Genomic DNA, 15,202 nt, shown 5'->3' with positions numbered 1-15,202 from the left:
TGCCAGTGTTTTACCACGATTTCAGTGTCTTTATGAGTTTATGGCAAACTCCCCAAACCTGCACAGTTTTGCGTTATCTGTTCTTTAATACTAATAGTAAAGCCTTTCAAACAATTCAGAGTTTGCTTCATATTTATTTTTGTTTTTTTTAATGGACAATAGCGAGAATGAAATAACTGGCATTACAGGTAGGTCCTACCTAGTTCCGTGAGCCTCCACCCCTCCTGCAATGATAGGACATGTTTACTTTGATGCACAAAATAGGATTCACCTAATTTATATGATGAAGAAGAAAGAATGCTCCATTGTTGAAGCTATAAATCCAGACAAAGTCATATCTTGTAAATTAATATAATAATTTCAGCAAAACACATTTCTTTCAATTCTGTTTTTAGGTGACTTGCCCAGGTGTGTTTTTGACAGACAAAGATGATGTCTACCTCAGTGTATGCCTCATGGGCCAGTACAGGAAGTCAGCGTGTCATTTGCCAATATTCCCGCTGCTTTTTCATGAAAAGATGATATTTGAAAAGGTAGGTAATATTGTTTGCTGTTATTTTACAGCGATTGACTCATCAACAAAACGTTTTCTGAATTAAAGTTATTTAATAACATATCTTATTTTCTGAGTTATTTGCTTATCATACCTGTCTGATTCCTGTTTTGTGGTTTATGCTTATCACAGCTGTCTGAGTATTTTGTTTGTTTTGTATTCATATTTAGGTTTTTATGATGGGGATGGACCCTGCTGCTGTAGCTGAACAGTTAGAATGTATGTATGAAATATATGTTATTTTATAAATATAAAACCATTAATACATAGTATCAGGGGTGTGCAATTTTTGAAAAAAATAGAAAAATCTACTTGTCCTTCTTAAAAATCTACTTGCCCCCTCCCTGTCGCACAGATCACACACACACAAAAAGTAGACTATAACTTGTAGGATTTGGGTTTTATTTGACAGTGAACACAACCAATCAGTTAGTGATTAACAGGAGAAAATCTAGCCTTGTTAGCTTGATGGGTTCATTACATTCTTCAAGATACACGGTTCCCTCTGACCCGAGCTCACCTCAACAAATGTATAACACACTTTAAGGAAATGTTTCTTTCAGTGCAGTTTGGAATCCATTTGCTTGTAACTTTAAGTAACTAAGAGTACTACTATATCACTATGTAACACAATTTTTGTTCCTGGGTAGTAAGTGTTATTTCTTAATTGCTTATGCCTCAAAAGTATAGAAAATGGCTATTATTCCCCACAAACTTTGCTTTTGTGACCAGGACAGTGATATTTCAAAATACATTATAATTGTAAATCTCGAAAAACTACTCACTTCTAAATCTTTTGTAGTCATCTTTGTATTACTTTAGTATAAATACATGTTAATTTGGATTCATATGTTGTTTTTTTCTGACTTTATGTGAACGAAAAGACACACATTTTCCCATTTTCCCATTGGAAATAGTGATATTTTGAAATATCACTGTCCTGGTCACAAAAGCAAAGTTTGTGGGGAATAATAGCCATTTTCTATACTTTTGAGGCATAAGCAATTAGAAAATAACACTTACTACCCAGGAACAAAAATTATTAATTTTTCTTGTTACACAGTGTAATAAGCAATACTTGGGAGTTATTCAAATATTTATTGATTACATTTTTATATTGCTTTTTATACAGTAGTATGTCAAAACATTGTGCATTACATAGTAGAATAGAATAATGGAATGGAATAACCATAATACATTTGTAAAACATCTACCACAATCATACCATTTAAATAACATATAGTACACATATACACACACATGCATACATAAATAAATATACTTAAATACACACATCCATAATAATAATAATAATAATGCAATATAAAAGGAACATTAAAACCCACTAAGACAAGAAAGCCATTTTATAAAAGTAAGTTTTCAGTCTTGACTTAAAAACTGTAATGGTTCCAGCTTCCCTGATAGATGCAGGCAGAGCATTCCATAATTTAGGAGCATTACAAGAAAAAGCCCTACCTCCCGTGGTGATTTTGTTGACCCTAGGAATAACCAGTAGCCCCGCATCCTGTGATCTCAGAGCAATTCGGAAGATACAGGGTCAGAAACTCCTGCAAATAACTGGGTGCTAATCCATTCAGGGCTTTCTAAGTTAACAATATAATCTTGAAATCAATTCTATACTCCACAGGGAGCCATGCAAAGAGGCCAAACAGGTGTTGGTTTTAGTCAGAATTCTAGCAGCTGTATTCTGAGCAAGCTGTAAGCGAGAAACCACCCATTTTGGGATACCAGAGAAAAGTGCATTGCAGTAATCTATTCTTGGGGAAACAAAGGCATGCATTAGGTACAGAAATAATAGGTCTAAGCTTAGCTATATTTTTCAAATGATAAAATCATACCCCCAAGATGACCCCCAAATTTCTCATTTCTAGTTTTAGTTCCTATGAGAGACTGCTAAGGTAGACTGGTATTCTTTGGTTGATGCTGTGAGCCTATAAGCATGATCTCCGTTTTGTCAGAATTCAACATTAAGAACTCTGTGACATCTAACACTTGATGTCAGCAAGGCAAGCAGCTAATAGCACCCCAGTAGAAGTTTTGCCTGGATCCAAAGACAAGTATAGCTGAGTGCCATCTGCATAACAATGGAAATTCATTATTGTTAACACCATTTTGAAGAATTGATGTACTGTTTTTTGTATTATTCGTAGATATTTTACTCTACCTGTATTGTACTGTGTATCTATTTTAATTGTGTATTTTTTTTCTCTTGTCTTTTTAAATAGATGAAACTGCAAAATGTGAACTAATACAGTTATTTCCTCCAGGTATGTTTATCAAATAGTTATTTATTTATCTTTTGAATTAGCACAATGTCTGACCTATGATTGGCTGGGCTGAGTAATTTAAGGTTTGGCTATATCTTTGGAGGCTCTAATAACCTGAGCTATTAAAGGCTTTCTTTGGGATCAGCCTTGTTTAATTCAGCAGTGAAGCCAGATTCTCAAAGCTTGTTTTTTATTAGCACAATTTATTTTATTATAAGTGAAAATGAGACACATCAATTTAAATCTACTTACAAGCCCTTAAATTAAATGTCTGAGTGTTTTTCCTTTGTGAAAAAAATCACGTAAATGACAATTTGGACTAAAGAGTTTTGATAATATAGTCCTCCATTTCTTATGGTACTCATGCTGTGGGCGTGGCTCAAGGTGATCCTACTTTTTTATGGATATACCCCACTATCTGTTATTAATGGCTAGTATATTATGTGACTGAAATTATTGTGACATTTTATTATTTTTATGTTTTAAAAAAGCAGCATTTCTACTGAAAACTACAAAACAATGTCAGTGATATATTGTACTGTAGTTTTGCAAGTACGCCTTTTAAAATAGTACAGGGTGTTATATGCAACACATCTTTACTTAACACCCGTGTATTGATTTCATCCATTTCAAACGTTGCACAAAAGTTCACCAAGCCAGTAAAATACTAAAACTGTAATACCGTCCATACTCAGTTAATTGAGAGTTGGTTTTATAACAGTAGATCGTAACTGTTTGGACTAAATTATATGAAGGATTGGCTGCATGGTCAGCACTTTCTAAGGATCAAACAGCAACAATATATTAAAAAATGATAATGATGTTCTTTATTTTAGTGGGGGAGACGTTGGCATCTTATGAAGAAGATGCAAGGAGCTTTCTTTTTCCAGAGCCTAAACTGTCCCCTACCTATCCTGGAGTGGACAGAGAAGTACTAATGAGCCGGACACGAAATTTCCCAGTAAAAAAGTTTTGGAAACTATAATAAATTTAAAAAGCTATATGTTTTTATTTTAAAATAAGTCAATGTGAGAGCATTGCAAATTGAAACCACAATCACACAGTTTTGTCACTTTGTCTAAGCAGGGATTTATGTTAAGTCAATCATTCTTGGAGGAAAAATAAAACAAATACTATGCACTGCAATAAGCCACTAGAAGTCACTAGAGCGTAAAAAATGAAATAAGGACTTTGTAAAATATGATTTTGATTTACTGTACACCAGTCTTTATGTGTAGTATCTGTAAACTTTTAATATAGTAGTGTTCGAGAGTGAAGGCACCTGCTGCATTACAGAGCAATTGTAGTTTATGTATACTCACTTTTGTTTCTTTAAGGGAATTGCACCTAAACTAGAATTTTCAACCAGAACTACAATTAAGGAATGCTCATTCAAAAGAGAGAAAGGTGTCCGTGCAAATAATCACCTGGTAAGAGGCTACTCTATTGTACGGTGGCTAATTGATGGCATGGAAAAAAATTAAAATGCGTCGAGATGACACGAAAAATATATTGTGTTCTCGACATAACAGTTAGAAATGTTGTGATCCAGATTTATCTTCTGATTTCGACGTAACACAATTCTGTTTTTTTTTTCCATTTCCCTTAATGAACCACCACAACTTTGTTCTTCTTTTGTTTTAAACAAATAATATAAATTAATGTACTGTACTTTCACTGGTCGCTTTGATTTTACACTCTAAAAACAAGAAAAATACGAAGATACAACATAATCATTTAAATCATTTACAGTATTTGGTCTCTTGACACTAGTGCTTTGTGGCTGTTGTCTGAAGCTCATCACCATAGACTAGAATCTGCTGGAGATAATCTTTTGGACCATGAGCTAGAAACTGTGAAAATGGCCAAGGGAGGTGAATACTTCCTATCGGCACTCTGTGTGTGTGTGTGTGTCTCTCTCTCTCTATCTATATATATATATATCTATATATATATATATATATATATATTATATATATATATATATATATATATATATATAATATATATACTTTATATAAAATCACACTTACTAAATGATAATGGTATTGGAGAGACAATATATTAATTACATTAATTTGAAATATACTAGGTAGCTGCAAGAAAACCAAACATTCGGAAGACACAAAGGTCAGGATCATCCACACCATCCAGAAATAGAAGTGCATCGCCAGGGAAGAAAAGGGTGTCCTGTTGTATTGAAAGGAATTCCAAAAAGCAGACAAATGTGTCCAAGTCCAGGTCTTTATCGCTGTGCACTAACAAGCGCATGGCAGAGGATTTTGAGCTGAACAGACTGGGGCTGGCTCAGCTAAACCTGGGGCCTCACAAGTCCAATTCAGACAAGGACTCCAGATCACACTTTCAGGTTCGCAATGTAAGTACAGATCTAGTTAATACATATATTTTTCTAATATATATATACACACCATACTATAAATATTATATATATATATATATATATATATATATATATATATATATATATATATATATATATATATATATATATATATACAGCTCTGGAAAAAATTAAGAGACCACTGCAAATTTTTCTTAAATCTGCATCTGTACATGTATGGCAGCCATTCCATTCCAGTGTCTGTTGAACTCCAACACAGGCACACCTCATTTTACTGAATGAGGTACCAATTAGGGGATCACCTGAACCAAAACATTGCTAGTAGTACCTCAAAAGTAATTGGAATAAAAAAGGAAAGTTTTGAGTGAGGAAAAGAAGGGTTAAATTCTGCCTTTACTGGCAGAAAGATACAGTGAGTGTCGGGTTGCTTCCATCCTTAAAATTTCAAAGACGGCGGTTCATAAGAACAAGGTCAAGCAGCCGACATTGGGGACAACAAAGCTACAGACCGGCAGAGGGCGAAAACAACTCTCCACTGACCAGGTTGACCGCCAACTCATTCGAATGTCACTCAGCAACCGTAGGATGACATCAAGTGACCTACAAAAAGAATGACAAACGGCAGCTGGGTTGAAGTGCACGGCGAGGACGGTTCGAAACAGGCTCCTAGGGGCAGGGCTGAAGTCATGCAAAGCTAGAAACAAGCCCTTCATCAATGAGAAGCAAAGAAGAGCCAGGCTGAGGTTTGCAAAAGACCGTAAGGATTGAACCGTAAAGGACTGGAGTAAGGTCATCTTCTCTGATGAGTCCAATTTTCAGCTGTGCCCAACACCTGGTCATCTAATGGTTAGACGGAGACCTGGAGAGGCCTACAAGCCACAGTGTCTCGCACCCACTGTGAAATGTGGTGGAGGATCGGTGATGATCCGGGGGTGCTTCAGCAAGGCTGGAATCGGGCAGCTTTGGCATGAATCAAGCCAAGTACAAGGTTGTCCTGGAAGAAAACTTGCTTCCTTCTCCTCTGACAATGTTCCCCAACTCTGAGGATTGGTTTTTCCAGCAGGACAATGCTCCATGCCACACAGCCAGGTCAATCAAGGTGTGGATGGAGGACCACCAGATCAAGACCCTGTCATGGCCAGCCCAATCTCCAGACCTGAACCCCATTGAAAACCTCTGGAATGTGATCAAGAGGAATATGGATGGTCACAAGCCATCAAACAAAGCCGAGCTCCTTGAATTTTTGCGCCAGGAGTGGCATAAAGTCACCCAACATCAATGTGAAAGACTGGTGGAGAGCATGCCAAGACTCATGAAAGCTGTGCTTGAAAATCAGGGTTATTCCACCAAATATTGATTTCTGAACTCTTCCTAAGTTAAAACATTAGTATTGTGTTGTTTAAAAATGAATCTGAACTTATTTTCTTTGCATTATTTGAGGTCTGACAACACTGCATTTTTTTTGTTATTTTGACCAGTTGTCATTTTCTGCAAATAAATGGTCTAAATGACAATATTTTTATTTGGAATTTGGGAGAAATGTTGTCAGTAGTTTATAGAATAAAACAAAAATGTTCATTTTACCCAAACACATACCTATAAATAGTAAAACCAGAGAAACTGATAATTTTGCAGTGGTCTCTTAATTTTTTTAATTTTTTCCAGAGCTATATATATATATATATATATATATATATATATAATATATACATAAGCTCTGTCCTTCCCAAAAGAGAATGATCAAGGTGTATGATCAAGGTGTCAACCACCACAGATGAGCAACATGAGTCCAGTGGACTCACTTGTTAAGAACTAGCATTCACTGATTTTATTTTGTGAATATACAAGAAGTATCAACTGCAATATACAAGGAATGCAAGGACATTTTACTTCAATCAAGTGTGTTAATCTTCAGAATACAATATGAAGTAAACAGCTATTTCAGTTAATTAAGTTTCAGAGTTGTCAATAAATTATCCATAAGGAAAACTATTACTTTGAAACCTTTAAAAATCTGGAAATGAGACCACTGGACACACTTTGCCACTACTGACAATTAGTTACCCTTGTATCAGTTGAAGCCAATATATCACACTGGTGAGAATTTTCAAACCATAGTTGCAGACACCATCAGCTCTTGAAAGAATAGGTTTAATTTATGAATTCATAAACATTTGTCCTCACAAAGGTCCCGGTACCTGTTTAGTTTTCAGAACAGATGTTTGCTGATATTAGTCCATGGGAAATTAATTTATTTTTATGTGAAGGTCAAATCAATTTGTCTACACAGATAAGTCTAAACACTGCTGATGTTTAAATCATCAAAATAGGACTCTGCTTGGTGTTTTGCATACTTTATTTTTACTGACAAACATACTGAAGAGAATCACATAAATGGCTAGTGTTACATTATCATAACCTTTGACGTATCTAAATTATCTAAACATTGGTGGTATTAAAATAAGTATTAAGACAAGTCTCTCTCTCATGCTTATTCATTCAGCAGGGAAAAAGCAGGGACTACAAAGCAGACAGTATCATCATACTATAGATATTGTGAGTTAGAGGCCATGGTGTTTAATCATGTGTTATTTGTTTGTTTGTTTATTTAGATATTTGTGAAACATGTTATACTTGTTTTGGCATTTTAAAAAAAATCTAGTAAACTATTTGGACACCAAATTGTATTTAATGTGTTGGAAATGTATCCTTAGACACATTTAGTAATGTATCTGAGGTGATAAATCAATGTGCAAACTTAAGTGTGCCATAAAAAAAGATAAAGGCAGCCCAAATACTCATCCAAATTTGAAACAAAGCAATAAAGTTTAATATCTGAAAGGTCATTACTCTGTAGTCAATGTGTAAGTAAAAAGCAGTGTTTTTAGGCTTAAAAAGTGTTTGGTCATACACATGGACACATTTTTCTGTAATCTTGTTTGCAGTCAGCAACATTCTTGTCGTTCAGCTCCTTTAAGATTGCTGTATAGCCTGTTAATGTCATAGACACTGCTGTATTTTTTGTATCTCTGAAGTTGTGTTTTTAAACAATCTATCAATTTGAAATACTGCATTGTGTTAATGTGTGCAGGCCGCACCTGTTGGAGTTTTACCAGGAACATTAAACATGCATAAGTGCAAAAAATCCTTACTCGTCCTTGCTCTAGACTTTAATTATCTTTATTAAGTTCTTTATTCCTGTAGAGGAAGCTTATATAAGTTTGCAAACATGGCCGCTACCTCCGCTCATGTTTGTATAATGTACTATTTACTTTGCAATACCACAGTTTTACTCTTTGTCCATGATCATTAAAAATAAGGCAGTCTAAGTTTGAGATTCTGAAAGTCTCAGCCTCCATACAATATTAAATGCATTTCATAGTTTGACTGTGGTTTAGTAATGTTGAAACTCTGACAGTAGAATATAGTCTTTACTGAAAGTAGAACCGTTTTCCTTTAACTGTTTATTGTCTTTAAAAAAGTAGATTAAATGTTCTTTGATGTTCATTTATGACCCTGAGTATCAACACTTACAAGTTTGAAATTGTTTCAAGTTACTCTCACATAATAATTAAGATAAAATTAACTACAATTCTTACTATTTTGTCAAAGTAAAGTAATCTCACAGTTAGCCAGGCTACTGACATTGGCTGTTTGTCGTATTGATGTATTTCAGCCCTTTTATTCATTTCCTTATTTCAATTTCCTGCACTGACTGGTACAACTACAGAGTCATGGTTTTGTAGTAATGCCTCAATGAGCCACTAAATCGATTCCATAGTTAACCTTCAAAGAGCTTGGGGGTAAAAAAAAATAAATGTTTAACTCTTTTAGCAGACCTCTCAAGGAAAAACAACTCAACTGCAGATCAGTTAACTGGTACCATTCTTGAGAATGTCCCTATATAATTGTGTGCCTTTTTATTTCTTACAAAATGCAGTTAAACAGTGAAAACTCAGTTCCCTTTTATACACATTTCTTGGGTAAATACTGTTTAAATACTATGAATTCTTTTTGAACTCTGATGCTCTGAATAGGCTTACAAATGGCTTAATTCTTGGGATAGAGCTGTACATTAGTTTTAGGTTCAGATACACTAGCATGGATAATACATATAACAAATACACTTAATGTGCATACTGCACCTAACATTCTATACTGTGCTGTGAAGGTCTCTTTTCTCTCCTCACCTAATGCAGAGTAAGGGCTTAGAAGATTCACTAACCATTCCATAAGCTCTTATTTTTAAAAAGATTGCCATGTTTGCTGCCTTTACTACCTAGATCAGAGCATTCTGCTAGCTTCACTCTGCATATCCAGTGGGTAAATGTAGGTAACAGTATTAGAAAAAGTGTCTGAGGTAGCTTCTCATAGCGCATGATTGTAAGAGTGAGGAGAATTATGTAATTCTTCTTGTAAGACACTCCAATCAGAACAAAGCTATACCCTCATAATTTAAATCTATGTGACAAAAAAAGAAAAAAAAAACTTGACAAGTGATCACATTGACAATATGTAGGTAATCAGTATAAGGTCAGTTTGACCTTTCAAAAGCTGTTACGGAGTACTGGTAGTAGTAATTTAGTTTTGGTTGCAGTATGTTTTCTCAAAATGAAAACAAAACTTTAACTTGACATACTTCAGTGAGCACTAGCACTCAATACTTCTCTACATTTGTTTATTAACAGCACATTTTACTGGAACATGTCAATAAAAATATCTGCAGGAAATGTTCCATACTTACTTTTTTTCTTTTGTCAGGTTGACAGCGCCAGGCCTATCAGCAAGCATGACTCACCACCAAGGTTGTCTCCAGATTTACTTATATCAAGATCAAGAAGCACTTCACCCAAATCACGTCTTAGTGGTGGTAGGTTTGCTGAAAAACATCTTACATATCTTATCTGCCAGTTACAGTGCTAAATGTGATTGATGTTTGCACTGTTCTACTAACTAATGGCTTTATAGGGAGCCTTATTTAATTGCAGTTCACATGTGTCTTATTTGTTATTTGCAGTGCAACCTTTTAGGTTGTAGAAGGCTGCCTTTCTAATTGAATTAGCCATTTCTTTCTTTTTTTATTATTGGTCCTGTCACTCCAAGACAACACAGAAACCACTGATATCCCCATCCCCCACATGTTTATTGCAGTCTGTAGGTTTTTGTATTTGCTTATTGTTTTTTTACTTCTATTTGACTGATGTGCTTATTGGCTGGTTTCACTGCCAAGCAGCCAACAGTTATTACCCGTCCTGTGTTCATTAACATTGGCCCTGTTTGTTTTGTTTTCTCTTTTATTTATTAATAGTGCAACTGTCACTTTCTGGGTTTTTTTGCAATTATTAAGATAATCAGGGAATAGGCACAAATTGAAAATCACAATTGTGTGTGTATACTCTGTATACATTCTAGAGTATTTTTTTCTGAAACTGCAGATGTGTATTTGTTATAATATAATGAAAGTTGTGCACAGAATAGCATGTTCCATGTTGACTACCTCCAGGGATTCCTTTGATGTAAAGTATTTGGGAACTGTGTCAGGGCGGTTGATAAAACCATCATAGTGGTGTTTAATACCTAAGCTGTTTGCGGTAGTATTGCTAAACTTAATGAAAGGGGTAATGAAAGGACTGCTTGCGCTGGTTTATTGTAAAATAAAAATGTTTAAACAGAAAACAAAACATTGAACAAACAAACAGACAAAACGGAAAACAAACTGAAGACTAAATCAAATAAGTATTGTGCTGGTTTAAAGTAGCAGTTGTTTACTTTCAGTTTTAAAGTTTACTCCCTACTTTCACTACCTTTCTCTCCTCACCGAACACCCAGCCCAGATGAGTGATCCTTGCATCTATATATACAGCTGTGCCAGGATTCAATTACTAATTAATTATTCTCTTGAATCCCAGCACGTGTCCCACACACTTTATCTGCACGTGAAGTGATTGTGTAATCCCTGTGCCTAAATACAACTATATATTTTAAATCACCCGTGATAACCCACACTCTGTGCACCAATACATACACACCACATACCGCATATAACACAAAAGTATGCACATGGACAGGGCACCCTGCCACAATAACATTTAATTCTACTGCCTCCTCTGTACTACTTAATGAGTTCTATTTTCAATCAGGAGACTGTGTGACTTCATTTGAATTTTCTGGAGCAATATTAAACAGGTATTCACACTAGTGTACTACATTATCAGGTTTTTCTTTGAAAATCTCAAATTATGTTAAAATTACTTGAATTTCAAATATCTATAGTAATTGTAATTTTTACTTTTTTTTTCTTTTTTTTATGTAGGCTGTTATAAAAGTCATGAGTTGTTCACCAATGCTTTAAGTTGGGAGGTAGTGAGTTACTTAATGTGGACTGGCAGAATAGTTATGGATCTTTTAATATTTTTGTCTTTTATTTGTAGATATCTCTTTTGGAAGTCACAGACAAAAGAATGCTGTGGTATGCTTTTGTTTTTTTTTTTTATTTGTTTTTTTTAAACTTTTATGACATTTTATTTATGCATTTTTAATTATTACATAGAACGTTTCAAGCATAAAAAAGTATCAAGTAAAGAGTATTTAATTGATTTCATCAGACTGCTGTTACTCTTTTTTTCAATTATCAGATATTCCTCAATGGAGATGTTATTTGTAACTTTTCTGCCCTAAGTTCCATAATAAACTAGCATATTGCATTGTTTTGAAACTTATCTTCAGTTGATCCGTTATTGTCAAAATCAGCAAAGTTCTTAGTATTTTTACAATGTAAAACAAAAAAATACAATTTGTAAGTTAAACTTTATGAGCAAAACCACACTGAGGCCAGTTGAATAATGTATTTCAAAACAATTGAAAAACTAAGCCTTGGTCGCATACTGTACATGGCATGTTTGATGCTTGTTAAATAATAACTATTGTTTATAGGAGATCAATGATAGGGGCACCCAGGATGCTGATGGTTTTGCATCTACGGATACAGATGAGCTGGTTAATTACACACTGAATACAAATTCAAGCTCGGCTCTGAGAAGCCACATGAGATCCCCCACCTCTGCCTCAATGATGTTGCGATCACCAAGCCCCATACTGAACCGGTCACCTCTAAGGCAAAGGTAGGTCAAGTCGAAAAGCTGTCTTTATGGTGCCATTTTGGTTTTCCCCCTGTTGATACTGTGAATATAATTTGATTGATGATGAAGGAGTTAGAGTTCATTACGTACTTCCCAGCTAGGCAACCATCTATTCAAACTGAAGGGAAAAATATTCTTTGTAGCTTTTAGAAAAATTACAAACAGAGATAGCCTCTTGCCTGTTTTGTTTTCTTTATGTAAGAGACACATTAAAGGTATTGTTAATTGACTAAATATTCGTGGATATTCCTAGATGCATCAACTTCAGTCTGAAATATTGTTTGACGTGACATTATTTATAATCGGTTAATTTTGAGATGAACATGGATTTTCATGTTCGGATATCCATTCAAAATTCAGAGAAGTATTGAAATATTTGATCATTTTGCAAAACGTAATCCATTATATGTAACACGGTATTAAGTATTTTTATATATATATATATATATATCCCAGAAGAAAGAATAGGTTGTACAGATCTTACTTTATCCAGCTGTATTAACTACAAAACAAAGGATGACATGTAGTAGTTTAAATTTAACAGATTTTTCTTGTGTGTATTTCAGGCAAAACATTGGACATAGACACATTTTCATAAAGTAATACTGCCTTTACTGGGATTTACTTATTCCTTGTTTAGCTGAACAAGCAAATGAATACAGTCAAATTAAATCCAATAAAATAAACTTGGAAAAAGTGGTTTTGGAGAATGAAAAAAAAAAAAACTCACCGTTTTGGTTCTCCATATAACAGAACATTTCTTTCAAGTTGGGCCAGTTTTTTAAAGCATGAGGCATTTCTGAGTGATTTACCTGCATCTGTATCTCCTGATTCTGACTGAAGCAGCATCTGTGGTTTGAGGTAGAGATCACTGTGTGTAAGCATCCTAATCTGGCATGTTTACTTATTGCTGTCTAAAAATGTTGTAATAGAGGGTGAAGAACAGCTGTGTTGATCCTATTTATTCATTTTTTTATTAATCCTACAAACAGAGTTATATTTCACTTGTAATTTTAAAAACTGTTGCGCAAATTCTGGGAAAGTGGTTAACTGTTGCAAGACACAAAACACTGTGATACATATTTCTAATGTCTATCAGCTGTCATTTCTGCTGGACACGGACATGGATTTTTGCTTTCAAATACATGATATTTGTTCCAGCACTATAATTGGTTGTGAAATATTGCACGTTACACAATGTTTTAATGTTAGTGTGTATACATTTTTTATTCATGCAGTACAGTCAATTATGGGCATATAAATAATGAAAAATGTTAAAAATTAATTCTTAAAAATGTTCTAATTGTTTGCAGCAGTTCAGTTAATAATTAGTTAATAAATTATATTTTACGGTGCAGGTTCAATTCAGACTCTAACAATACCTGGGAATCAATCCATGGCAGAGTTAGAAATCTTCTAACAACCCACAATGCTAGGCAGCGTCTTTCCTTTGTAAGTATCACTGGGAGGAGAGGAGAATGCAATCTTCCCATTAGATGTTTAACTAAATAGTGAGGACAAAATAGAATATTAACTCACACTTGAGTCTGCTATTCAGGTAATAATGCAGCAATTTACATTAGGCAGATTATTTTAATGTTTGGGACATTTTATCATGCTAATCATATTATGTTAAAAAGTGTTTCTTTTTTAAGTCTAAATACCTTTCAGACCCAATGAAGTTAAATGCCAATTATGTGTCCATAACAGAGATGGGATGTACTTAGATAAGCTGCTGACTTGGTTAGAAAGATGTGACAGTTAGCCGTTATTATGCTCATGTTTCACTCACCCGTGGGCTATGTAAATAAACTGTTATAAAAAGAGCTGTGGTCAACATTATTACCACAGAGTTTGACAAGAAGCAGTGTCTAGGCTAAACTGTACCAATGCATCTTTATCAAGGGCTTTTAATCTTGTGTTGCATTACAGTACTTCAGTTGGTTTAGCACTTGAGCTTAGATATTTTTTTAGTACAATATTTTAAGCCAAAAGTATATGGCAGCCACAAATATGAACAATTTTCATCCTATGCTCTGTCCTGTAAATTCTACCAATATTATGCTGTTTCATAATGTTAGACTTTTGTTAAAGAATGGAACAGAAAATAAGTTACTGACCAGTTATCAGTAACATGACACTACAGTACAGTATAAAGTAAAATGTTATGAATTATAAGTTCAGTTATTGTGTTCAGTTATTATAAAGGGCAGCGCATCTAAACACCACAGTCATTTTAAATTATTGTAAAAATAACAACGTCTCTAACAGTGTATGTCAGGCTCTTATAAGTAAACATGTAAGATTTAAACAATGGGGTTACTTAGATCCTCCACTGTTTAGATAAATTGAGTAGATCCCCTATTCTCAATACTGTATTTTAATTGTATTCTATGAACTTGAGTGGTTTGAAACATGTCTTTAATATGCTTACATTTTCTAGGGGGCTACAGAATCTGAGGTAGCAGAAGTCCTTGAAAGGAGATCTATATCCCCTATATTCTCAATGGAAAAAAAATATTAAGGTTCATAAGGTAAAGACAAACTTTAACTGCTCAAGATTTTGTCCTAAATTATTGTAAAAAAGTGTTATAGAATTGCATAATATTTAGTGTTTTTGTGCACATAAGCTAATGTAAATTAGGACGTCCTAGAAGCAGATTTGCTATTTTATCATTTCGCCAGGAACCCAAAGTTAACACTTCTTTTTTCATAAATTTCATGGCATCGCAAAACTTCAGTATGGAGTCAGTTTCCCTGATTTTGCAAATCATAGAAAATGAATTATGTTTTGTACAGCTTTTACTAGGGGCTTAATATCTTTCTGTGTCATGTATTCTGCTCTGTTAACAAACAAACA

General features: G+C 34.3%; 1 protein-coding gene across 1 annotated transcript; it reads left to right on the top strand.

Annotated features, from left to right (window-relative positions):
* Nucleotides 1-418: 418 nt before the first annotated feature.
* On the top strand, nucleotides 419-14,866 carry LOC121322410 (spermatogenesis-associated protein 6-like). Its single transcript, XM_041262335.1, has 11 exons — nucleotides 419-533; nucleotides 724-772; nucleotides 2,800-2,841; nucleotides 3,678-3,802; nucleotides 4,179-4,271; nucleotides 4,934-5,218; nucleotides 9,965-10,073; nucleotides 11,635-11,672; nucleotides 12,137-12,324; nucleotides 13,701-13,794; nucleotides 14,786-14,866. Exons 1-11 carry the CDS (start codon nucleotides 456-458, stop codon nucleotides 14,864-14,866), a joined length of 1,182 nt encoding a protein of 393 aa, XP_041118269.1. The 5' UTR covers nucleotides 419-455.
* Nucleotides 14,867-15,202: the final 336 nt, after the last annotated feature.

This window comes from Polyodon spathula, chromosome 1 (genome assembly GCF_017654505.1).
Source record: "Polyodon spathula isolate WHYD16114869_AA chromosome 1, ASM1765450v1, whole genome shotgun sequence".
Classification (NCBI taxonomy): domain Eukaryota; kingdom Metazoa; phylum Chordata; class Actinopteri; order Acipenseriformes; family Polyodontidae; genus Polyodon; species Polyodon spathula.
This window is presented reverse-complemented; position numbering and strand designations above follow the sequence as displayed.